We start from the raw sequence: 27,088 nt of genomic DNA, 5'->3' as shown, positions 1-27,088 counted from the left end.
TCCGATGCGGAAAAAGAGTACCATTTTGTAATCAGCAAGCCCAGAAGCGACTTTCCTCATTCAAAACATGGCCTTACTATCGATTTTTAATTTTTCGACTTTTTTCCAGGGGTACCCCCATGAAATTGTAAGATTTCGTGATTTCCGCGTTTTGGATCCTTCCGATGGCCATAACTCTGCCAATTTATATCCGATGCGGAAAACGAGTACCATTTTGTAATCAGCTAGCCCAGAAGCGACTTTCCTCATTCAAAACATGGCCTTACTATCGATTTTTAATTTTTCGACTTTTTTCCAGGGGTACCCCCATGAAATTGTAAGTTTTCGTGATTTCCCCGTTTTGGATCCTTCCGATGGCCATAGCTCTGCCAATTTGTGTCCGATGCGGAAAAAGAGTACCATTTTGTAATCAGCAAGCCCAGAAGCGACTTTCCTCATTTAAAACATGGCCTTACTATCGATTTTTAATTTTTCGACTTTTTTCCAGGGGTACCCCCATGAAATTGTAAGTTTTCGTGATTTCCCCGTTTTGGATCCTTCCGATGGCCATAGCTCTGTCAATTTGTGTCCGATGCGGAAAAAGAGTACCATTTTGTGATCAGCTAGCCCAGAAGCGACTTTCCTCATTCAAAACATGGCCTTACTATCGATTTTTAATTTTTCGACTTTTTTCCAGGGGTACCCCCATGAAATTGTAAGTTTTCGGGATTTCCCCGTTTTGGATCCTTCCGATGGCCATAGCTCTGCCAATTTGTGTCCGATGCGGAAAAAGAGTACCATTTTGTAATCAGCTAGCCCAGAAGCGACTTTCCTCATTTAAAACATGGCCTTACTATCGATTTTTAATTTTTCGACTTTTTTCCAGGGGTACCCCCATGAAATTGTAAGTTTTCATGATTTCCCCGTTTTGGATCCTTCCGATGGCCATAGCTCTGCCAATTTGTGTCCGATGCGGAAAACGAGTACCATTTTGTAATCAGCTAGCCCAGAAGCGACTTTCCTCATTCAAAACATGGCCTTACTATCGATTTTTAATTTTTCGACTTTTTTCCAGGGGTACCCCCATGAAATTGTAAGTTTTCGTGATTTCCCCGTTTTGGATCCTTCCGATGGCCATAGCTCTGCCAATTTATATCCGATGCGGAAAACGAGTACCATTTTGTAATCAGCTAGCCCAGAAGCGACTTTCCTCATTCAAAACATGGCCTTACTATCGATTTTTAATTTTTCGACTTTTTTCCAGTACCCCCATGAAATTTTGGGGTTTCGTGATTTCCCCGTTTTGGCTCATTCCGATGGCCATAGCTCTGCCAATTTGTAGCCGATCAGAATATAAAGTACCAATATGTTGACCAAAATTATAATACCCTTTGTAAGGGTATAAGAAACTTATAATTTAAATAGAAGTGTTGCGCATAAGTGTTGAGGGGCGATGATTTCTTCATCATTGACTTCTTACTTCTTTGGTAACATTAGCAACCAAGTGCTTCCATGCAATTACCCCCTTGGGATTGCCACAAAAAGCAATCACACCCCGAAATGAAAGTCTGTGGCAAGTGGAACCGCACACATGATTTCGGGTAACAGTTCCCCGACAAGGCCAGCACATTATACTACGCAATTACATCAGCTCCTCCACCTTTATATTAGGCCGGGGAAAAACGTACTCATATGATGGGTTAAGGGCTGTCTTCCGACCCGCATTTTCCCGCGAATTTTCCTCGCATGAAGCGGGCGCTGGCGGCGGGGCACATTGATTGTGCAACAATTGTGCACAACGAACCGAAAGCAGATACAAACACAAAAAAAACAAAAAAAAAATGGATGAGGTGAGGTCAGGCATATTGATTCGTCCTCTCACCTGACTTTGCCTTCACGCTGTCTGACGTTTAACCTCTTTTGATAGACAAAGGGGTCACGGGGTCTTTTTCGGGAGGAGCGGGCGCATCGAAAATTAAGCTGGCATGTCGGTCCAGGTATGTTGCTCGTACCTTCATACCAGCTTAATACCCCCTGGCAATTTTTCGCATTTGCCGACATGTCACAGCCGCCGATTCGATTGTTTTGCAGGGGAGCTCGGCCCCATCTAAAGCGGGTAGGGGCATGGCCACTGGCAGGGTTCAAAGTGCCAGGAAGGGGATATGCGGTGGGATGGCAACAAGGGCAGCCTGGCTGAGCCGCTGACAACGCACGCTAATTGCCATGTATGAAACAATTTTTGTGTTGTTGCCGTTTCCTCCTTTGGGCGCTACAACGGACCCAAATGGAAACGTGGCCCGGAACACAAGTGACCTGCGGCCAACTTTCTTGTTACTAGGGATTCAATTTTTGGCTTTTTTGAATACGCTGGCAGTCAGGCAGTGCCGCATATTTTGTAGCTATTGGAGACTAAAAGGGCTTTTAAGTTATGCTCGGTTGAGTTTTTCTTTAGGAGTTGGAATTAAGATTTTTATGCATATTTTTAAAATAGTTTTAAGTTCTTAATAAAAATATAAATCATTAAAAAAGGATAATATGGTATTGATTTTTTTTTTGGTCTAAAATCCTTACTTAAAGCCTAGGACTTCTTTTTCCATTAAACCTTTGGGGCTGCATACCTAATTTCCCAAATGCGAGTGTCGCTGAGTACCCTCGGCCATATAGCCTATGACCGCATTAAATATGCATGACCAGAGAGGATCTTAGATGCCCGGACCAGACAGCGCATCAACTCATCATCTTCGGGGGATGCGGATGCGTGCTTGCATAATGTGGGCCGGATCCGGATGCGAATGCGAATGCGGAGATGTGACGAGGAGAAGCCCGACACATGCTTGCTTAATTAGTCAATTTAATAGTTGGCTTTCTTGTTTATGAGGCCCGTCGAGAATGTGCCAGGATTCTGAAAGAGGCCCAACCGGAGGGGGAGAAACTGCTAAAGTCGCAGGCACGCATGCCGAGGACATGAAATTCTAATTAAGCGACAAATATAAAAGTCTTCTCTGCGATTATTTATTATTTGCCATTGGAATAAGAATTCGCTTTCTAGAGGGCTACAGCCCCCTGCCACATGGTTTTTTGTCCCGAAATATAACGCCCTAAGGAGCAAAATTTTCTAATTAAGCTGAATGCGGAGAAAAAAGAGAAAAGTAAAGAAAACAAAATGAAACGAACAGAGCTGAGAACAACAACCCGAAATGTTTTCTAATTAAAATGGAACACAATTCGAAACATGCAAAGAGCGAAAGAAAGCCAAAAGAAAGCAATTTGTGTGAGAAAAATGAAAAGTTAGCAGCCGAATAAAAAATAAGTGAAAGCATACCAAGAGAAGTAAAAGTAACAAATCATTAAAGAAGGTAGGCTCGTACCATTACCAACAAGGAAGTGGCAACAGAGAGGGCCTAATGGCCAGAGACCAAGCCCCTACACACACACACACACACAAAAGTGGTCAAAAACTTTCAAAATTAATTTTCAACTTTATTTTGCTGCCAGAGAATAAAAAAATATAATAAACAAGTCAGCAATCAAAAACACGCATACCCGGAGTCAGCTTTCTTTTGTGTCCTGGAGACAATGTGTGTGTAAGCCTACAGAGAGAGAAAATATTCTGAACCTATAAAACGTGTAATAACTATAGAAGAAAAGTAAAAATTAACTTTATAGCATAATTTTGTTTCTCTGTTTCATTTGGATGTCAGGTCGGTTCAAGGCACACCACCCACAACAACCTTATAGTAACACCAAAGGCACAAAAATATCAATTAAAATGGCAGCTTGACTTGAAACCTGCTTCTAAGCAGTTGTCGGCCTTGTTGTAGTTGCTTCTGGTGTTGTTACTCTTGGGCTAGTTGTTGACTCAACAACCACACAAAGGCAAACTTCGGAGCGAGAGAACGAATTAGAAACGGTTGGGGTGAAAACTTGGATGAACAATTTCAAACGGAGGCAGGGCGAGAGATGAAAAAAGGACACCCATCCTTGCCTAAAGTTCTTTTTGCTCCTGCGGCAGACAGTTTTGATAGTTGCCTCGGCTCCCTCATCTTTATCCATCAGCTGGCCCAAAGTTGAATGGCATCAGGGGCAGAAAGTTCAAAATGCAACTCCTGATGCTGAAGCATTTTCCAGCCAGACATGAACAAGATGACTATCAATAAATCCAGACAAGTAAATATATATGAACGTATAGCAACACATACATACATATATTAACATAGGTGAAGAAACATATTAGTTGGTTCAAAAAAAACCTACCTTTACTCAAAAAAAAATTATTCATTTTTTATTTATAAAATACTTTTAAAGCCTATTTTTATTAACATAACCGTATGCGCCATGCAAGAGAAGAAAATTTCCGCCATCGGCCACATGGCGTATGCGCAACGCGCAGCCGGATGCTAAGTTAATTAATCATACGCACCGCATGCCAAGAATTGCCAATAAGTTTAATTGAATTTTCAATAAAATCTGCACAAAACAGATTCGGTAATGGGGCAGAGCTTTCTGGCAGACCTCGAGTGGCATCAATCGCACATTAACGGAAGTCAATCAAGTAAACGGAATATTTAAACGCCATTCAATCAAGTAGCTAGCCATTAATTAGGCAATCAGGGATAAACTGAAGCAATTTAGATTTATGCAATATTTATTACTCTATAATCTTACGGCAGTACCCAACTGAAGGTGAAGTTTAATTGAATGCCTTACTTAAAAATGTATACAAATTATTGAAAATGAAATTTGTTTGCCTGCCAAGGACGTATCGCTTCGAATAACAGGGTCAAGGCTTTTGAAAAATATTTTTCTTCAGGTCGAATATGCTAAATTTACGACGACTGTCAACGCATAAGACCCAACATCTGTGTCACTTTTCATTTAAGCCCTGGCCGTGGCTCTGGATATAGCTTCTCCCCATCTCTGCAGATCCACCAACTACGGCCGTGGCCCATTTCGCCCTTGGCTGCTGCTGGGAGCAACCCAGCTATGTATGTATCCCCGATGTGATTTACTCCATATAAATTGTATGCGGCAGTTGGTGCCGCAGCAGCGGCACAGGCAGTGGCAAGAGCAGTTCTGAAAACGGAAGGTTGTGCCATGGCAACGGCAACAGCAACAGTTAAATGAATCAAATCCATTTCAAAGCAATTCATCAAATGTCAGCGCTTTGGCTGGCCAACCGCGCACCAAACGTAAGCCGCATCTAGTTGCAACAACAAGGGCAACATCAACAACAACTACAGCCAAAACAACAAGGCAAACTACAAGAACAACATTATGTAGATTTAGCATGGAAAGCATCGGAACGGTTCCGGTAGCCGGGTAGTCGGGATCCATCCAGAAAACCGGGTCGCCCAGTCTCGGACGTGGAGCTCTGGGTGAAGTAAACTCGTTTTATAATTGAATTGATCCCATTATGTAGATGAAAACGTTTTTACGTTTCGTTTCGTTTCGCTTCGTGCAAAATGGCGGCCAGTGTCTGGCAGTGCAACTTCCGGTCAAAAATTGAGGCGGAGGCAAGTATGAAGGGCTCGTAGTGGGAGTTTCGGGGTAAAGTTGGCGGAGTTGCCTGCCAAAAGCATAAACACCAAATGGAGGTCCTGCTCAGCTAACAGCCAATGACGGTGGCTGTTGTTGTGGTGGCTGATGTTGCCTTTATTGTGCTACTCTGACCCAAATGGAGTTATTCCAGTAAGCAGAGAGTTTTACTATTCTATCACAATTTAATACACATTTAGCAAGTGTTCCTTCAGAAAACTATATTCCATTTAAATAATAAATTTTGCGTTATTTTTAAAAAAAAATGCAGACAATGGCTCGTAATATACCTGCATTTAGATAGTTTGTTTGTTGGTCTTACTTGGAATATCAATTAGTTCAGGGTAAACAACATTTCCAGGAACAAACAATTACCCGAACCCTTCTAGAGCATTTGCTTCTCGCAGTTACAAGCTGAGGGAAAATTCTTTTCCTTTTCCCTTCCATTTTGCTGTCTTTGTTGCCTCAAGGCTTGGCTGGGGCAAATGCACAGCAAGGCATGGCAACGAAAGGATACAGTTTGAGGAAAATAAATTGAATTTAGTGCTTATGTCCTGACATTCGCTTTTAATTTCATTTGGTCTTAAGCCAAGTCACCCTGAAAACAAACGCACCGGGTTAAAGCGGGGGAGAATCCAAATGGGTGAGAATAGTGCCGGTGAGGAAAATGGCAAACGATCTGCTGGTTCGCGTTTAATTTTCCACAGTCTCCACAGCTTGGCCCCCAATATTGTTGTTGTTAGTCTGGAAAGTAGTTTTCCCAGCTCGTGTTCGCTTAGTTTGTTTGATTGCCTTGGTTTCGAATGCATTTACACAGCACACCGACAGCCAGACACTAACATATACACAAGGATGGTAAGCTTACTAGCACCCTGAAGGCAGGATATCCTTTTGAAATCCATAGCAGCTTAATTACAAATTACCAGCCGGTAATTTGTGAATCTGAATTCAAATTAAACGTGAATCTGAAAAAATCTCTGCGAAAATCTTTATCCTAATTTACATGAAAGAAAGGGATTGTGAAAAAAGCCACTTTTTATGGAAACAGCTTGGGCTGGTTTTGATTTCGGTTAAGTCGGTTAATCCTTTTTTTTTTTTGTATTTTATGGAGTACTGACAGTCTACTCTATTAGATTCAAAACTATCAGTGATAATTAAGTAATTAAATACCTATTTTTTGTTAGGATTTAAATTTTTGTGGAAGTGTGGGCCGAGGAACACCATTCTTCCCATGTTAGTCACGTATTCGGACACCGAAAAACTCTTGTTCTCGCCAGTATCGATATGTGTATGAGTTCGGTTTTGTGCATTGCTACCGCAGACAATACACAACTCAACTCTTTCAACAATGTGGCACATTGGAAGTACAAAATGCATAAATCATTTTGCCCCATACCCATAGCAGTCCCATCGCAGGCCCCTTCATGCAGCAAACTACTTTTGCATGCGGGCACCCAAACATAAATGTTTAAGCATGTTTTGTTCTGTTTTGTTTTCCTCATAATGAAGGATTCGCACACACATACTACAGAGAACCACCCATGCACTTTGCACACATCTCGAAACAATGTGAAAGAGGCTGAGCAGCCTCCAACATTTTGTTGCACAAAACTTTCAATGGGGGCAAAATCTGTTCAACAAAATCGATGCACAATAAATTTTGTTGCAACATTTTTGCGACTGCCATAAAGTCTATCGAGTATGTGGAATGGTCAGAAAGCAGTCCTCCATCAATGCAAAATTTTGCACTGCTGGATGCACTGCAGCTGTCCTCCTTTCGGGCACGAGGTCTTAGGATTATCAATGTGGATTTTGATGTATTACAAGTCTTGGCAAGCTCATTGATATGCGGCAGCAGTAGGGTCTAAGCTGCTCTGTAATCGGAATCATAGGGCCGGTGGGGATAGCTCAAGATAGAATTGCAAAATTGGGATTTTGTGGTAAAGTTTCTTACTTGTCTACTGGGACCAGACCAGATGGACACTTTTCGCCCAATTTTTGCATTTATGTACTTTTGACGAATTAATTAGCAAAATGTGAAACTCTCAGTTACAGTGACTGGATCTAGTGAATGGAAAGCTATTAAAAAAGTGCCTACAGTTATAATTAAGTTACCAAGTTAAATCAACTGAATTATTGTTCAAAATTGTTTTTTTAAATTGTGTTATTAAATATGCTAATTAATTATTGGTAAAATATTACAAAAAACTGGATATACAAAGCTATTATTAAATATTCAATGTAATTTCTTTGCTAAGCTTTAACTAAAATTGAGCCAAATAGCCAAATTTAACTAAATATTTACGTATTTGTTGAAAAAACTTGAAAAAAAAATCTTTTCATACCCTTCAAGAGGGTATTATAGTCTGTGTAACAAAAAAAGTTTGCTTCGTAATAAAGTATATACATATATTCTTGGTCAGGATCACCTCCTGATTCTATATAAGCATGTCCGTCGGTCCATCTAACTGTTTCTAGGCAAACAAGTCTATCTGTTTTACGATAGGGCTCCGCTTAAAGTTTGCTATTTTTCATTATTTCTTTTTAAATTTCTGCAAAATAACTGTACCATATAAACCGACCCACACTTTCCAAATATAAAAGCTTAGGAAGCTTTTAAAACAACAAAGTTATTATATATTTTTTAAAGAAAACGTGTTTATTTATAAATTATAAATCTGAAAATGTAAGCACTTATTATTCCATTCCCTTCTTTAAAGGGCGCATAGAAGTCAAGTTTGAATAAAGAGTAAAATTTTACCGATTTTTTGCATACGATAACATTCTAAAAGATTATTTAATTTGTTAATTATTTCATAAAATATTTAAAAAATAATTAATAAAAAATAAGCGCCCTCCTCCTCGATTCTCATAGGTTGCACCTAAGCAAGCCTGAAAAAAAATTATTTAATTTTTATTTTTTTCTAAATTTTGTTGTTTATTTTTCTTGATTGCTGTTGTTGTAATTGTAAATGTATTATGTATGCTAGCGTAACTGTATGAAATGTATTACAAGCCCAAGATCAAGGAATATATTCCAACAAACAAGAATAATCCTATTAAATACTATATGTAACAAAAAAATTAGTTTGAATCCAATTTTAAATTTCTTCTGAAAAAGTACAGGAATAGTTTTAATCCACTTACAAAATAATCTTCAATTTGTGAATTTGTTACTGGTAGGTACTCTTTTTATCCACCAACTACATACCTTTCATGTATGTATTAAATATCTCTTTTCTCCATGTTACCGAGCTCAATAAATTTTTAAAATATTTACATATTCCAGTTGAAAGCTGGTAGCCAACAAATCATGGTTTTGTTAGCTCCACACCAGGATTCCCGCCTGATGGCACCCTGATTGGCCTTAAGCTGCATTTTCCTTTGACCGAGACACACGGACACACACTACCGATGAACGAATGTGCGGGTACATGGGTCCTGCAGGACCTGCAGATCGTCACGCGTTTTTGGCATAAATTATCTATGGCACATGTGACATAGCGATGTTGCTAACACAGCCGGAACAACTTTATAAAAAAAAAACCCCCCTGCCACCCATGCCACATCCACATGCAACCACTTCCCCAGACTACCACTGTTTCCACTGGGAATCCCCTGCCAATCTATCGTGTCATGTCAGCAGCTGCTGTGTTTAATTTACGTTCCCTTTCGCCCCCACAACTAAAACACAGGTAAATCCCGTAAAGCGTTTCCACAATGCAGAATACAACGCTCGCCCCACACCGGACTGCATCCATACAAATGGCCAGCTCACACAGCCGGACATAGATATATTTATGCACCTTCGGGGAGATGGAGCTGGAGTTGGAGCACGGGGGCTACGATGTATGTATATATGCATCAAATATCAACGCCATTATTTGTGTTTTGCTTCCACTGATGTTGTTACTGTCGGTGTTTATCTTGGTTCTGTTGGTTCTATTGAATAAGCGCACAACGTAACTGGGTTAATTTATATATATCGCTTGCGGGCTAAGCTGTTGATATATAATATTGGGTTATAAATTGTAAGTACGGTGGCGTGATCTGGGCAAGAATAGTACTAAAGCCATACATACCGACATGGGAACTAAATACCAAAAAGCAACAGTGAACCTTTTCTATAGGGAATTTAAAATGTGGCTTAAAAATGATGTTTTCAGAGCTTTAAAAATAGGTCGGTCAGAGTTTGAAAAGAAAAGACAAACTTGGATAAAAAAAAAGAAGCCGAATGTCAAGTGTTGTAAAAATTGCGTTGCTTTTTTGCCTCTCCTTCTCCCCCAAACTATTGGTTAGTTTTTCATCCTTGGTCCTGGGCTTTTTTTATTCTGTTTCCTCCTTATTGTGACAGCCCAAACTGAGTGACTGACTATAAAGAAACGCGGCCTGCAGAACTGAGAGTGACTGAAAAGAAGCTTTCCTTTCCTCTTTAATCTCCGGTCAGTATACGACATTTTAATACCTTTATTAAAATTTCAAGTGCTTTTTGAAACGTTGAGAAGCTTTACTTATTAATTAGCACAAGTATCAATTAATTAGTTTAATTTTTGGAAATAAACGCCCATAGTTACGTTGAAGAGTATTAAGAATAAATGGCCAATTCTGGCTGTGCAAGGAGAGGCAGCATTTCTCTGCTTTATACAATAAACGGGCCAATTTTCAGCGCTGGCCAGCCCAGACAGACAGAGATGGAGTAAGATAGAACCGACAGGACGACAGGACGACGGACGGACAGATGAAAGGACAGGCATCTTGTCACATTTAGGGCCAGAGTCCACTTAGGGCAACTACAAAAACGAGAATGAAAAGCGCGACACAAATTGAAAACGAAATACCCCAACTGATGCCAGAGAATGAAATGGTTTGCTTCTATTTATTTTCATTCTAGTTTTTGCCAGCTCCCCTAGTTTACAAAATATTTTGATAAATATTTAAATGCCTTAAAGTGCACAGTCCAGTTAATTGAGAGTCCAAGTAGCCATGGCAATGGGAATTTAAGTAATTGTCGTGGCCAAGAAAGGGATATCCAAAACAGAATAGGGCCGAAGGCAATGGAGCCCATGGAGTTCATTAATTTTATGCACATTGGCCTGCCAGTTTCCCATTCACCCAGTCATTCATTCAGCCAGTCACTCATTGAGTCGGATGCAGTTTCCTGCTCAAGTCACTGGCTCCTCACAGCCCAAGTGCTCGGGCAATCAAATTAAAGTGTTCGACAATTCCGAAAACTGTGTGCGGTTCATTGGGTTTTCACTCCACTTTGACTTGGCCCGGACTGACTTGGCTCTTTCTCTTTGCCAGCCATTACCAAATGGAAGTGACAATGAAACTTCAGATGCATTTTTCGTTTTTGATTGCATTTAATTTGGTTTAAAGCCGATTGAAATGAGCTTTCCAATTGAGCGGCAATCGGAGTGTCAGTGTCGTCTTTTCAATGCAGGGACATATAACACATTTCGTTCCTTTTTTGGGGGAGAGAAGGAGTTGATATATTCAATTCTTTCCTTTATATTGGATACAATATTATTGACATTTTAAAAGGGTGCAATCACAAATAACAAGTCTCAAAAACTTATCAATTTAACTGGTTGAAAACAAATCCAAAACTTCTATAGTCTTCCAACTCCAATGAGTATATCTTTGATGAGGGTTTACATTGAAATCTCGGGGGTATTAAATTAACAAGTTGCCAACAACAGAATGAGGCGCGAACACTTTGCCAAGATTTTGACCAAGGCGGAAACGCAACTGGGACAACTCTCAGCTTCCGTCTCTCCATCCGCCAGCTTCCATCCACCATTCTGGCAGTGGTGGTAGCCTCCATTTCCACATCCACTTCCTGCTGCGTTTGCCAAGATTAGAGCCGCAATGGTCGCGACAAAACAGGCACAAACTCAATCTGAAACGTATGTACACAACTTGAACCTATTTCCGTTTCCGGTTGGCTTTCTGAATACAATTAACGGTTTGCGGCCAAAATGGCCTGCCAAAAAGGTTGCGATGGAGAGGGGGATGATGGCTTTGCTTACAAAAGCCTTTGCATAAATTATGAGCAGGGCCGCCAGATAAACGCGATAAATTATCGGACAGACACCGCCAAAAGAGTACTGAGAATGCAATCTGCTGCGTTTCCACATGCTTTGCTTTTGCATTATCTTGGGCTTTTAGCCTTTGTTTGAGTGTCGGGAAAAACTACACCATCTTGTAAACATATACATACATGCTGTACATATATACACACACACACACGTGCTCTGTCAAAAGCACCCACACATGGTCTTTGTTTTGTCTTAAGTAGCCTGGCATGGTGTTGTTTTCGTTGAATTTGCCGTTTGCCGGTTTGGTTCGCTTTTTATGGGCAACGCCTGACAGGAAACGGAAGTTTCAACGCGCAGGCGGAAATTATTGTTTAGCTTTATTGTTTAGACTGCTTTAGAAATTTGTTTGCCGAATTATTTCTGTTCAGTCATCGCTTTTTGGTAGCGACTGCCACTGCGTTCCGCTGTCACACCCCCTCTTACTCGCACTCCCAGTCCACGTCCGCCCTAATTCGCTGGGCGTGTTTTATGCTCGCCAAATTTATGGATAGTCTGGCCTCTCATTGCGTGTGTGTAAATGGATTCGCACAGCAACATAGCCGCACCACACCAACAGGAATAACAAAAACTCCCATAGACAATGCAGAGCTCATAAAATAACAGAAAACACAAGCCCAACTCAGATGCAGACAACAGTTTTGCATTCAAAATAGTTTTCTGTGGACAAGTTTTTGGAAAACGACAGAGATTTTTCCCAAATTCCTTGCCAGAGTGACATTTAAAGTTTAAGTTTCTTTATGTGAAGATTTTTGCATAAAAAGTAATTCCCTCTCCTCTCTAAACCGATCGAATTATTTAAATTAGAATGGCCTCTTCAATGTTGCGCATAATTTAATTAATTTTCAAGCCCCTCAATAAATACAAACTCATTTAATGATAAAAGTTATGTTAGGCATTAATAAAAGTCTCAAAAGCTTTCAAGGTAATTAAACATTTGTCACGCCAGAAACAAGGCCGTGGCGAAAAGACAAAGCAAATGCTTAAATAAAGTGTGGCAAACCAAGGAGCCCCGCAAAAATACGAGTGTATATATTATATGTTTATGCACGTATGTATGAAAAAGGCATTCATAACATTTTTTAATGCATTTTAAAGGCACGCTTTCCGGACGACAGGCAGGTAATGCAAAGATTATGAGCGCAAACAAAAGGACACGGAAAACAAACCGGAAAGCCTCGCGCTTTCCTTTTAAGCAGAAAGCCTATTAAAATAAATTACAGTGCACATTTTTTTTTTGCCGCTGCTGCTTCTGTACGAAAATTAACAGCAAAAAGAAGAAGTGGCGGGCAGGACCAAGCAAAATAAAAAAAATAAAAAATAAAAAGACAAAAGCCAGGGAGGGAAATGTGAGGGTGAAGCAGAAGGACTACGCACTGAATAATTCATGAATGTCGCCGGCGCAAGCAAAGTATAGTGTTATATTTAATAAGCTACGGGAATGATGGGTGGACACTGGAGGGGCGGGACTGGATGGAGCAGGATGCTGAAATCAGACACAAAAGGCATGACTATCAAAAATTCAAAAGTCTCGTCGCCGAGAGCGGCCAGCTGAAATTTGACAAATTTCGGTGCCTACTTTTCAGGGTCCTCGCCCAATGCTTTAACTTAATCATTTAATAAAACTTTTATGCTGACGATGCCAACGCCGTCGCCATCGATATTGCCTCCGCTACTCCGTCACTCTGCCACTCAGACCGCGTGGCTCATTCTCGATTACTCTTGTTGCCATTTTTTTTTTCATCCAATGTCCCTGGCGGCAGGCGAAGGACACTTATTAGCTCGCTGCTGTCCTGCGATGTTCTGTGGTGGCTCGTTTTTTGGCATCTTTGCCGCCCTTTTTGTCGCGTTCTTGGGATTGGGATGCCAGGCGGCAGACCCTACTTGCTCGGCTGCAAAGGGTCGAACGTTTAAGCTGATTGTGTGTTAATCGCGGTTAACTTGATGGTCGACGCCGTAAAGAGGACAAAGTTTAATTAGAGGCTGTCGCTTCTTGAAACAACTTTTGTCATTATTATTAAGTTGGAAAACTGTAGGCCCCTTCAAACCCTGAATAAGTGTGGCAAAAAAAAGGGGATACATAGAATAATAATACAAATTAATTGATCTCTTGAATTTATTTTAGTACTTAAGTAACTTTCTTAAAAGAGAATAAAGTTTCTTCTCATAAGTTGGGTTACTTCCAAAAACATTCATGAAAAGCCCCGTTTAAAAATCTTACTAATTGAATCCCTTTATAAAAAATTAATAAATATTTCAATTACTTGGGTCTACAGCTTACTTACTCCTTGCCTTTGCTGTTCTGTTTTAGCCCGACATCGTAAACTGTCGAAAAAATGTAAATGCTACAAAATTCTCGACATTGCAAAGAAATTCTCAAAAATCCTTGCAATATAAAATATGCAAATCCGACTCACTTAGCTTGGAAAATGTTCTCCGCCCCCTCCCCATGCTAGTTTCCTTCACTAGAATTCCTCCCCAGTGAGACAGCAGAGAGACACACCTGAAAATAACTCAATGACTGCCACAAATTTGCCATTTTTATGTGCCTCATAAATACAGGCAACCTTCAATAGCCCCGGGGGCAGTGCGAGGCAAGCGGATGCCAAAGGACAAGATGCCGGGCCGGGGTTAAGGGAATAGAGCTATACGGAGAATGCAGACAGGACTTACCGATGCAGGTAAATGTGTGGAAATAAAAAAAGCAAAGGCGGAAGGAGAGCATCGTCGCTTGAACATATCACGCATACGCACCGTGGCACTTCGTGGACAAACATATGCAAAATCATCGACTCAGAATTTGCATACAAATGTCATACATATGCCTCAATGTTTGCGAGCGTATATGGTAGTAGTGTATGTGTGGCAAGTATTTCTGTTGCAATTTCCGGCGACTGTAACCGGAAGTGAAGCTGCTCAAAAATTCATGCAACCGTAAAAGGAGCAAAGTGCGCCAATAAGCCCAAGGAGAAGGCAACGCTCTGGAACCGGGAGGCAACAGTCGGCATTCTGCCGCTTGGCATTTCATTTTTCTATTTTCTATTTTCCATTTCTTTTTCCATTTTTCTCTTTTTGTTTTCCCCCCTTCCCCCTGTTTTTCAATATTTCGCCTTGGCGATACACGCTTTGCATATTTCCCAGCGTCGCCAGAAATCGACGGTCGTCTTGCGTCTTTCTCCGCAATTTGCATATAAAATATTTTGTGAAAATTGCACACACATACGAGCATCAAGTGCCGGCATCACATAAATCGTATTTGCTTCTGTATTTTTTTATTGATTTATGGCAGAATTTTTAATAGTTGGGAAATGACGGTCGATAAATATGTTCTACTTATGCATTATTGCATTTTGTGTATCGTAGAATTCAATCTTTCACCAGCTGTGAAATAGGTTTACATTTTTAAAAATATAAAAGGGTTCTATAAAATACAAACTGTAGTTGTTAAAAAAAAGGACATCTTACATGTCCACAATTTTTTTCCGATAAAATTAATTCACTTGTGAACCGAGCGACAACCAAATGAAAGAGGAATTTTTGCTACAAGAACTGCCAGGGCATATTTAAATAGCTTCCAATTTTTTTTTTTCAATTTGGGAGGCAAACAAATCAGAGAAACGGAAATAATTAAATTTTTGGAGGCACACACAAACCGACCGCGCAAAAATACAATTTTTCGCACGGCTGACATGCAAAAGGGTTGAAAGGAAAAAACATTGAAAAATGCATCGAGCCGAGCATCCTGCCGGTGCGGATCCTGTTGGTGTCTCTGGCCTTTGGCTCCTTGCACCACGGATACCGGATGCCTATGAAATGCAGCTGCCGTTCCCGGCTGCTGCTGGATGCTGTATAAAATGATTTTTGCTCCCTCATTCATTAAAAAACAATTAAATGTGCGACACGCGAACTTAATTACACTTTTATGTGGCCAGTGCGGATGACAACAACCATGATGCCAATGTCGGCTCCACGTCCCCATTGTCCTGATACTCTCATCCCGGCAGCCGTTTGCCTACCGTTTGTGGTTTTTAGTGCGTGCCCGTCGCGGAGAACTCTTCAACTTGAATATTTTATGGCCTTGCAACGGCCCATGGTCTGGCATCAAACAATTTGTATAATCAACAATTAAAGTGCGGATCGGCTCGTGGCCGCGCATTAAGTGAGCATTGTCTGGGCTTCCTTCGTCCTCCAGCCCTAGAGCGAAATTTTCCAATTTGTACTCGCAGCAAATTGCAAAGTTTTGTTTTGCGGTCGCTTCCATCTCACCCAGACACATAGACTGTCTGACAGACGGACTGACACTTGGACACACGGACAACAAACAGGACAAAGGCTTCGCATTTCGGCTTCGCATTTCGGACGCCTGTAAACTTCAATTGCGCGTTAAAAATTCCCGGCATCGTGTCGTCGTTTTTCGAGTCTTAACCCATTAAAACATTCCTTGCTCAGCGGCGACAAAATTCTCGACATTGCAAAGAAATTCTCAAAAATCCTTGCAATATAAAATATGCAAATCCGACTCACTTAGCTTGGAAAATGTTCTCCGCCCCCTCCCCATGCTAGTTTCCTTCACTAGAATTCCTCCCCAGTGAGACAGCAGAGAGACACACCTGAAAATAACTCAATGACTGCCACAAATTTGCCATTTTTATGTGCCTCATAAATACAGGCAACCTTCAATAGCCCCGGGGGCAGTGCGAGGCAAGCGGATGCCAAAGGACAAGATGCCGGGCCGGGGTTAAGGGAATAGAGCTATACGGAGAATGCAGACAGGACTTACCGATGCAGGTAAATGTGTGGAAATAAAAAAAGCAAAGGCGGAAGGAGAGCATCGTCGCTTGAACATATCACGCATACGCACCGTGGCACTTCGTGGACAAACATATGCAAAATCATCGACTCAGAATTTGCATACAAATGTCATACATATGCCTCAATGTTTGCGAGCGTATATGGTAGTAGTGTATGTGTGGCAAGTATTTCTGTTGCAATTTCCGGCGACTGTAACCGGAAGTGAAGCTGCTCAAAAATTCATGCAACCGTAAAAGGAGCAAAGTGCGCCAATAAGCCCAAGGAGAAGGCAACGCTCTGGAACCGGGAGGCAACAGTCGGCATTCTGCCGCTTGGCATTTCATTTTTCTATTTTCTATTTTCCATTTCTTTTTCCATTTTTCTCTTTTTGTTTTCCCCCCTTCCCCCTGTTTTTCAATATTTCGCCTTGGCGATACACGCTTTGCATATTTCCCAGCGTCGCCAGAAATCGACGGTCGTCTTGCGTCTTTCTCCGCAATTTGCATATAAAATATTTTGTGAAAATTGCACACACATACGAGCATCAAGTGCCGGCATCACATAAATCGTATTTGCTTCTGTATTTTTTTATTGATTTATGGCAGAATTTTTAATAGTTGGGAAATGACGGTCGATAAATATGTTCTACTTATGCATTATTGCATTTTGTGTATCGTAGAATTCAATCTTTCACCAGCTGTGAAATAGGTTTACATTTTTAAAAATATAAAAGGGTTCTATAAAATACAAACTGTAGTTGTTAAAAAAAAGGACATCTTACATGTCCACAATTTTTTTCCGATAAAATTAATTCACTTGTGAACCGAGCGACAACCAAATGAAAGAGGAATTTTTGCTACAAGAACTGCCAGGGCATATTTAAATAGCTTCCAATTTTTTTTTTTCAATTTGGGAGGCAAACAAATCAGAGAAACGGAAATAATTAAATTTTTGGAGGCACACACAAACCGACCGCGCAAAAATACAATTTTTCGCACGGCTGACATGCAAAAGGGTTGAAAGGAAAAAACATTGAAAAATGCATCGAGCCGAGCATCCTGCCGGTGCGGATCCTGTTGGTGTCTCTGGCCTTTGGCTCCTTGCACCACGGATACCGGATGCCTATGAAATGCAGCTGCCGTTCCCGGCTGCTGCTGGATGCTGTATAAAATGATTTTTGCTCCCTCATTCATTAAAAAACAATTAAATGTGCGACACGCGAACTTAATTACACTTTTATGTGGCCAGTGCGGATGACAACAACCATGATGCCAATGTCGGCTCCACGTCCCCATTGTCCTGATACTCTCATCCCGGCAGCCGTTTGCCTACCGTTTGTGGTTTTTAGTGCGTGCCCGTCGCGGAGAACTCTTCAACTTGAATATTTTATGGCCTTGCAACGGCCCATGGTCTGGCATCAAACAATTTGTATAATCAACAATTAAAGTGCGGATCGGCTCGTGGCCGCGCATTAAGTGAGCATTGTCTGGGCTTCCTTCGTCCTCCAGCCCTAGAGCGAAATTTTCCAATTTGTACTCGCAGCAAATTGCAAAGTTTTGTTTTGCGGTCGCTTCCATCTCACCCAGACACATAGACTGTCTGACAGACGGACTGACACTTGGACACACGGACAACAAACAGGACAAAGGCTTCGCATTTCGGCTTCGCATTTCGGACGCCTGTAAACTTCAATTGCGCGTTAAAAATTCCCGGCATCGTGTCGTCGTTTTTCGAGTCTTAACCCATTAAAACATTCCTTGCTCAGCGGCGGCTGTTGTTGCTGCTGTTATTAATGGCATTAATTAAAATTTTAATTTGTTACAAACCCGCTTAACGCGTCGTGCTTTGCGCCTCCCTGTCTGGCCGCTTCTATCAAGGAATTTGAATAAAATAAATTATTTGAGACGCTGTCTGAGATTTTCTGTTAAAAACGATTGGATATTCTGTTCATAATTTCGTGACTTATATTGGACGTTTATCCTTAAGACTTGAAAATATGCAAACTGTAAACCAATTCTATTTTTGCAAACTTTGCGATTAATATCCAGGCTTTTGGTATTAGCTCTATAAATTAAGGCAGCCCACACATGCTATATTTAACCGAGAGTCATGGCAGATGTCCGTGGTGGCAGGGCTCAACATTTCATAAAATCCACGGACCGACAACTAAGCTTCACGGCTTTTGGTTTTTGTCAATGCAAGAAAGCCCAAAATTAAATAGAAAATAATTTGATTTATGTTTTGTGTGTGGGCGGCGTTCAAAGTTATCCGTTGTACATATATACTTTATATAAATTATATCTGATTAGCCTTTGTGTGTGTTATTTTTGAAAATTCACCATAGACTGGGTAAACGAGTGCATCAGCCCCACATTAATCCAATTAGACAGGAGACATCAGAGATCACGCATACGCAGTGTTGGACTCAGCTTGATTTGTACTGCCGCTTCATTAGACATCTCAGCGCCTATGGTTATTTATTCACTTATTTATCGGACATTTATCATGAAATTACTGTAATAACTTGGCGTGCCATGATTTATGCCACAGAATTATTTCCACTTGTTTTTCATTCCGCCCATCCATGCCACGCCTGCCATCTCTGCCCGCCTTTGCCTTTCAATTATGTTCTGGACAGGCAGGAGCCTGTGTGGAAGAAGCCTTGTCCTTCGCCTTGGATATGGATTTTCAATGATAGAATCACACCAAGTGCGGTCAAATCTCACGCACGTCTGGTCCTGGTCCTGGTCTTGGTCTTGGTAACATTTAGCTAACTGATTTGTCGCCATTCATTGGAGTTGTCATTGTTGCTCTTGGGGTGGTTTTCGGTTTTTGGTTTTCTCAGCTTTTCTGACAATGACAAAGGAGCTGGTGGCTGCTGATTTCGCTGCCAGGAAACTGCTGATAAACTGGTAAACTGATTTGTCTTGTTAGCGTTTCAGTCTGCCGACATGTGTCTGCATGAAGAATCCGGGACTAAGAGATATGGTTAAACTTTATCAAATAGGTCGTGATTTTGTTTTGTGACTTTAAGAAAGATTCTCATCGAAGGGTAAAAATATTAGCTACGTTTTGGTTTAACGATGATTTACACTTAGAAGATAAATTAAAATATATTAATAGATTGTGAAATATTTTAATAATTATTAAAAGGACTATGGCTGTTACTCGTTCCATATTAAATACATCCCTAAATCCCTTTAAAAATTCATTTTAACTACACTAAAGAATTTACCTATTAATTTATATTCAAGATAGAAATATTCGAGAAAAAACTGCCCTAGCCATCGAATAGGCAATGCCATCGAGCAACCATTACCTGCCCCAATAAAAACTGAGTGGGGCTGTCGCCATGTGACTGCGGCAATAACGACGGCATAAAATTCGTAGAAACGAGAATCAAAGGCGAGGAGGCGGGGCTAATGGGGGGAGGACACGAAAACAAAAAGAGAAACGCCACCAAATTGACTTAATTCTTTATTGTTGTTTTGTTTTTAATTTTTTTGTTGTTGTCTTATTCCGATTGCAGGTGGAGCAAACAGCTGATTGTATTAAAGAGCGAAAGCTTTGAGAAACAGGATACGTTCCACTTCCAGAATAATATTCTCTCATCAGAGAGAGAGAGAGTGTATGGTTTTCAGGAGCTTAACCCACATCGACGACGAGGTCTGAAGCCTGGCCAACGACGAAGTCTGGCTTCAGTCGTTGGAATACACTCGTGCGTCGTGGACACAAGCCAAATCGCTTTAGCGCCGGAAAGTTGCACGTGGCAGCGGTACTGAGTCCATTACTCTCATCCTTTCTGCGTTTCGGTGTGTGCGTGTGCCGGAGTGTATCTGTGTGCGGGAATCATCACAAGCCGTAAATGTGAGCAATTGAAAGTGTGTTTCTGTTTCAGACCAAAGATGTCCTTTTATCTATGAGAAATTAAAGCGAATCCACGCCAAAGTACACATACACAAATACATACACATATATAGATGGGAATGTAAATGTGTGCCATGGCCCCGAGATGCTCAGAATCCGTTATGGAGCCGCGTCATCGTCTTCTTTGTCTGATGCCCTACGGCATTTCTCCATCTTTATTTATTTTATACTTTTTCTCATCTCATCTCAATTTTTTCATCGTTTTTCTTTCTTTATTTCTGCGTAGGGCAGACGCTCAAGTGTTTGCAGAGTCCCAAATAAATAAAAAATTGAAGTATAAATAACGCTTGCCACATCGCTCACATTCCACTTAGCGGTCATTGACGCTAGCGTTTTTATATTTTGGTTGAAAGGCTGGCGTTGCATGGCTTTTACGAGTATTTGTCCCGTTGTGGCATGCCTTGCATGCAATTAGGCTCTTGTAAGTTTAATCGCCGTGGATGGAATAATTAAGCCAGGCAGCAGGAGCAGAAACTGAAATAGCACCGTAACCCCCAAAAAGTAGGCAACGAAAAGTTTCAATTGCTTGCCAAAAGCCATTCAAGTCAGCTAAGGCCATGGCTGTGATTAAAACGCAGTATTTTATGGAAATGCTAGTATAAATTGTAATTATAATTCTAAATGGGAGGCTATTTTTGTTGAGATTTAATTAAAATTGGCTAAAAATAATTATTCAACTAATAATTTAAATAAATAAAGATTTTACTTTCTTAAAAGTCTTTTATTATTTTTTAATTTGTAACATCATTCAATAGCATTCCTTAAAAAGTTATCAATATTTAAGGCCAGTAAGTTGACGTTTTTTAGAGCCTTTTGACGGAATTTGATTTATTATTTTGCCAAACACACAAAGTAAAATAACACAGAATTGTAAATATTCACAATTTAACAGAAAAAGAAACGTGCATATTTAACAACTTCGTTTGAAGAAAAATGAACCAAACTGAACATAATATGAGGAATATAAAAATATTCATTTTACTTAAAGATAAATAAACATAACGTGTCCGTTTCATAAATGAATAAAAACCATCTCAATTTTCGCAAACAGAAAATTACAAAAATGTAGAGAACATAAAAGGAAGAAAGGAGTCCACCAACAAAAACCAACTGAAAAAGAAATCAAATAGAAGCTGAAATTGTGAAAAGTGCGGGCGATTGAAAAAATGAAATGAAATTATTTGTCGTTACGCGATATATATGAAATATCAACAAAATCCAACAGTTTCAACCAAACGGTTTCTCAATGGAAAATACAAGCAAGTGTGTGCGTGTGCAATTGTGTGAACACCTCCTCCTAAAAAGGAAATAAAAAGTACATAACGAATGACAAATAACGAATAAAGAAGGCAAAAGGATACGCTGGCTTAAAAGAAAAGGATTATCGATTGTCCCAACTGACCGACAAGGCCACGGAAAAAAGAAAACGGAAGCAGCAATCCAGAGTCCGGGATTATTTTCGCATTCAGCCAAAACAATAAAAACCAAACTGCCGGCAAGTCCTATAAAAAGAGCCCAATGGTTGCGAGGATATAGATCCCTGACTTGTACAAGGTAAGTCAAGCAGAAATACCAACAATAGCATTTCAATAAGCTTAAGTTGTCAGTTTGGCGAAGCAGGGATATCGAATTGTCCAAAATAAATAGTAATGTTCACTTGCCCTCCCAGATCGGCGCATGATTTAGCCATCACGAAAATATTGTGCCACTCCGAGCAGAAGCACCGAGTTTCCGATCAATCACATTGTTTCCTAATTTACCCAGAACCCGACAAAAATAAAATCAATCCAATGAAGATAAATGAGTTCAAAGTGAAAACCGAGACGACTTAAAGCATCTTAAATATACATTTATATATATAGACCGGAGGACCCTGCCTCGGGACTTTCCACTTTCACTGCCGTTTGGCAGCAGTAATAAGCGATTACAATGTCATGAATCTAAATCCAAGTCACAGCCAGGACGCCGCAGTCACGTGCGCGGACTAAACGAAACCGCAGGACCACAATGGGACGCAGGTGTTGCCCTACGCAGGAGTAGGAATAGGAGCCATTGCCGACGACAGCGCAGATCATAAGAGTTAGGTGGCGGATTGGCTGCCATAATTTACCCAGCCATCCCAGGGCCTGTCATAAAAAAGTTTCAGCTTATTACTCATACGCCCCCGCGGCCGAAACTCTGATGAGCAAGGAAATCAAATTAATCATTCTGCCAATGATTGGAACGATTCCTTTTTTTTTTTTTGCTGTGTTAGCTTCCTCCGACATATATATCCTGTATATATCGATTTGGATACTTTTCTATGACAGACACGCACCCCCACAATTGCGCAAAAAAATTCCCGACTGGCACTTTACCTGCTATTTTTAGTTGCCACAGCTGTTCGGTCTCACTTTTCCGGTGGGTGTCTCGATTCCGGGGGCAGGAGGTGCATAAATTAACGCAAATAATTATGTAGATTTTTTTTTCGTGTTTTATTGCCGTGCAAAGAAGCGGTGGCAGACGAAGAAGACGAGCTTGTTTTGAACTTTTGAATATTTTAGCGCTCCATAATTAGTCGACGGGCAAGAAAACCATTTGAAAATTCTCTCTTTTCATTGCCGTGTTAGAGGTGAACATTTGTTGGACAAAGTTTGCTCCTTCAACTTTATGAACTTTTCCTTAAAGTGTGTCTACGCTGCCCGGGTCGTGCTTTAAATTAAATGTTGATTTATTTTATTGATTTTTGTTTTACTGTCTGTATTATTATCCATTTACATATCCGTTTACATTCTTTGAAAAAACAAAACGGTTTTAAGTGCAAATATTTGTTACGTCAATTTTTTTTAAATTGATTATTTAGCCAATTTTAATACTAAACAAATAAAGGGCGTACGTTTAATCAAAATTCCAAACGCATTCACGGAATTTCATAATCTTTTCAGTTTTATTCGTTCTGACAACGGATGTGTTTAATTTTTGTTTGTTCTTTTAATCAGCTTTTCACGATTTTCCATTTATGTTTAATTACTCAGTAATCTATAACGATGGCGGTAATGAGTGATTAGCATATTGTGGCCGGAAAAGAGGACTTCACATTTATTTAATAATTATTGTTTCCCTTCATTAATTTTTACATTGGCGTTTGTTTCAATTCTGTTTTATTTTCATTCTTAAATGCTTAAAATAAAATTATGCTTAATAAACGATTTACATTCAACCGATATTGTAGCTTGTGTTTTTTTTTTTACTAAACCATTTGTAATTCTTCGTGATTATTTGCTTTTTTTGAGGCAAACGGTCGCAGCTGAGATATCCCTTTCATTTTCAAGGGTGCTATTTGAAACTTTTCAGCCAACTCGCCAAGGACACTCAAGGTGCAGGGCGTCATTGTGAAGCCCCCCTGATCATCAACCATTTCCATGTGTTGCATCTCCTTGTCCCCTGGGACTAGAACTGGATTTCCGGCTTTATTGGGAGTCACTCTTCGTAAGACGCGGTGAAAGTCCCCCAGTCGATCCTCGAAGTTCGAACAAAAGCGCATCGGGTCAATGGCTATGAAGACTTGGCCCAAGTCGGCCGGAGCGTTGTCGGCACTGAAAACTCCACGTCTCTGAATTAAGTTGGCATACCGTGCCCCTGTCATAACCCCGCACAGGATATCCACCATGCCAGCCAGGCCGAAGCCCTTGTGTTCCGGATGAAAGGCTCGGATTCGCTGGGCCTTCAGAGCCTCAGCCGTGGATGTGGTTTCTTGACCTTCGCTGTCCAGAGCCACCTGCTTGGGCACCTGCTTGGACCAGCCATTGCAGTACGATAGCTCCAGTTCCTCAACCGAACAGGCTCCCATTCCAAAGTCAGCCAGAAACTGTTCGTGGGCTCCCGAAGCAGCACAGGCTATTGGATTCTCGCCCAGAATTGGCTCAACGCCGCCACAAGGCACCAAGGTGGGGGGCCCATTTGTCATGCACAATCCAATCATACGTTGCTCCAAAGCCTGTTTCAGTAGAAACACATATTAAATTCAAAAAATATTTTGTAGCCGAAAACAACCCACCTGACAGGCATACCAGCATGCCATTCCAATGCAGTTCGAATGACAGGCCGAGACCCAGCCGATTCCCACCTCTCTGGCCTTTTGGATAGCCAAGTCCATGCAAAAATTTGCCACCACGGGCCCAGGTGCATTGTGGCCATCCACCAGGCCAATAGCCTCCAATTCGGACATAATGGAGGGCGTGGCCGTGCCCACGACTGTGCCATTCAAAAGATCAGCGGCTATAGCCGGCAATCGGTGGATGCCCATGGAGCGGTGGCCCATGTAATCGGCGGCAATCAGGACGTCGGCCATTTCGCTGGCCGCCTGTTTCGGCACGTCCATGGCGGCAAAAACCTGGCTAACGAAACGCTGGGCCTCTAGGACATCCACCAGCCGGCTGGCGTCCTTCGCCCTTCGCGTCACCTCGATGCCATCTGGAAGCTTTTGTCCTCCGCACATGAGCAGGACCTTTCTGATGTTGTGCCACATCGGTTCTCTTTCTTCTGGGGCCCTTTTATCGACTTCCAACTGAGATCTCTGAGTCCAGCCCCATTCGCTTGGCGTACCAGAGTAACAGCTTACCCTTCTCCCAGATTCTTCACCGATGGTAATTCTTGGATTGGAAGGTGATTTTGCAACGGATTTGCCAGAGGGCAGGTTATGAATGGCGGTATTGTTGTTCCCAAACGTGTCCATCGACAGCTTGAGTCGTACTTTGCGCAAGGCGTCCAAAAAGTTGAGCATTAGCCTCATTTTTCCAACTTTAATGGTAGGTCAATGTCATAAAACTGTGTGTACAACCATGTGTTTGAAGTATTTAGAAAAAGTATATCTTTTAAAAAAGAATAATATGAACATCTCATACATTCTGTCTGTAATGATTTTAAAGTCTAATGGCATAGTCGGAATTCAAAGCACCCGCAGTTCGCTTTGATCTTAATTTTCCCAATGGATAGCCCTTGGAAACAGCCCATAAGCCTGCGTACTAAAATAGGCATTTCTTCGCAAATAACCATAAACACATTCAAATGAGCTACTTGTGCAGCTACCACTCGCTGGGCGTACTTGAATTGTCAGAGCAGAAAACAAAAAAAAATCACCACACAAATAAGCAGAGTAATATCAAAAAGATACAAAAAAAAAATAATGGTAGCTACCAACAGAAATGCAAAGGCTTAAAAAAAGGACGCACACAAATTGCACTGGCATAGTTAAGGATGTGTAAAGTAACCTTGAGGCATGCACAGGCACTGGCACAGATACAGATACATTCACAGCCTAGATACCAGATGCACATTCCATTTTCAGTGAGTGCAGTGCAAAGTGTGCCTACGACCTTGCTGTTTTGTGTGTCCAACCATTTTAATTCATACGAAAATAAATTTCCACTAAAATTTAACTCGTTGCCTTGCTGGCGGCACTTTTTATGTGGAAATTTGAAAAATTGTATTATATTTACACACCATTATGTACATATAGAGAATAACAAACGACCTATTAACAAATATGATTAAATTAGTGGCCGCCTGAGGCAAAGTGGCATAAAAAATCAATTTAGTATTTATGAAAATTTTATTTTTCTTTTTTGTTTATTTTTTTTTATTTTTTTACCTTTGAAGATGAGTTTTTGCAAAGTGAAGGGCACTACATTGTTTAATATTCTAGAAAAAAAAAACTTATAACTTTGTAGAGAATAAAATAATAAAAATGACAGTTTATAAGTAATAATACTTAATAACACTATCTTAATCAAGATTTCTAACAAATATTTAACTTCCCTTTTCAGTACAAAATGAAAGCCAGCCACCTGGCAGCTTGTCTAGTTGCTCAAAACCATCACCATAGATAGTCTTAATGACTAGAAAGAAATCAAGCTACTCCACAAAAATATAGAAATAGGTACTGAAAGTTGAACAAAAGCATCTGAGCAGATCATATATCTGAAAGGAAGATGGGGGAAAGCCAGCTGTTGCTTTTGCTGCGGCTCCTGCTACTTCCTGTCGTTCTTCTCGGCTGGATTAGTGTTGCCGATGCATCCACCTCCGACATCTACAAGAACGCCCGTCTGGGTCACCGTATTGTCCAGACGCGCTATGGCCGCCTTCACGGGCTCATCCTGCCGCTGGACAGCTTCCGGTTCCTGCGATCCGTGGAGGTCTTTCTAGGCGTACCGTATGCCACTCCGCCTACCAAACAGAATCGGTAAGTACACGAATTCCTGAAAATTATTACGTTAAAAAATAAATCTGAATAAACATGAAAGGTAAAAAAACCATTAGGCACTTTTCAGAAAATATTAAAAGTTTTCTTGGAACGGATAACAAAGAACAAGTTCAACGTAAAATTAATTTCCATTAATCAGGTTCAGTCCCACACGAGCACCAGCGCCCTGGGACGGGATTCGCATCTCGGACAAATACAGTCCCGTCTGTCCCCAGAGACTGCCCAACATCCAGAACGAGACGGCAGCGCTGGAGAAGATGCCCAAGGGCCGCCTGGAGTACTTGAGGCGACTGCTGCCTTTTCTGGAGAATCAGTCCGAGGACTGCCTCTACTTGAATGTCTTTTCGCCAGTTAATGGTAAGCCAACAAAAAAAGCAGGACCTTTAAGAAACATTTAAGGAATTCCATACAAACTGCCAGCTTGCAAGCTATTCAAGTCCACAGAGCTCGCACATAAATCTCATTTAAATTCAATTAATTAAGATTAATCGTACGCCACGTAATGCCAATATTTTCT

General features: G+C 40.9%; 2 protein-coding genes across 2 annotated transcripts in view; one reads left to right on the top strand and one right to left on the bottom strand.

Moving 5' to 3' along the window:
* Window positions 1-23,478: 23,478 nt before the first annotated feature.
* LOC108130589 (uncharacterized oxidoreductase YjmC) lies at window positions 23,479-25,212 on the bottom strand. The gene is made up of 2 exons (XM_017249132.3): window positions 24,367-25,212; window positions 23,479-24,306 (listed from the first exon to the last, which is right to left on the bottom strand). The coding sequence occupies exons 1-2, from the start codon at window positions 25,099-25,101 to the stop codon at window positions 23,560-23,562; spliced, it is 1,482 nt and encodes a 493-aa protein (XP_017104621.2). The 5' UTR covers window positions 25,102-25,212; the 3' UTR covers window positions 23,479-23,559.
* A 1,007-nt stretch (window positions 25,213-26,219) lies between these two features.
* Nlg4 (Neuroligin 4) overlaps window positions 26,220-27,088 on the top strand; it is a 34,499-nt gene continuing 33,630 nt past the window's right edge. The window contains exons 1-2 of the mRNA XM_043212063.2: window positions 26,220-26,550; window positions 26,711-26,928. Of these exons, the coding sequence (XP_043067998.1) occupies window positions 26,300-26,550; window positions 26,711-26,928 (469 nt within the window). The 5' untranslated portion in view covers window positions 26,220-26,299. The remainder of the gene's footprint in view (window positions 26,551-26,710; window positions 26,929-27,088) is intronic.

This window comes from Drosophila bipectinata, chromosome 3R, assembly GCF_030179905.1.
Source record: "Drosophila bipectinata strain 14024-0381.07 chromosome 3R, DbipHiC1v2, whole genome shotgun sequence".
Classification (NCBI taxonomy): Eukaryota; Metazoa; Arthropoda; class Insecta; order Diptera; family Drosophilidae; genus Drosophila; species Drosophila bipectinata.
Note: the sequence above shows the minus strand (reverse complement) of the source record. Positions and strands in the feature narration are given on the sequence as shown.

Coding starts and splice junctions, on each gene's coding strand:
- LOC108130589 (XM_017249132.3), bottom strand. CDS start 25,101: ATGAGGCTAATGCTCAACTTTTTGGACGCCTTGCGCAAAGTACGACTC. Junction 24,307..24,366: donor CATGCTGGTATGCCTGTCAG/GTGGGTTGTTTT, acceptor CTACTGAAACAG/GCTTTGGAGCAACGTATGAT.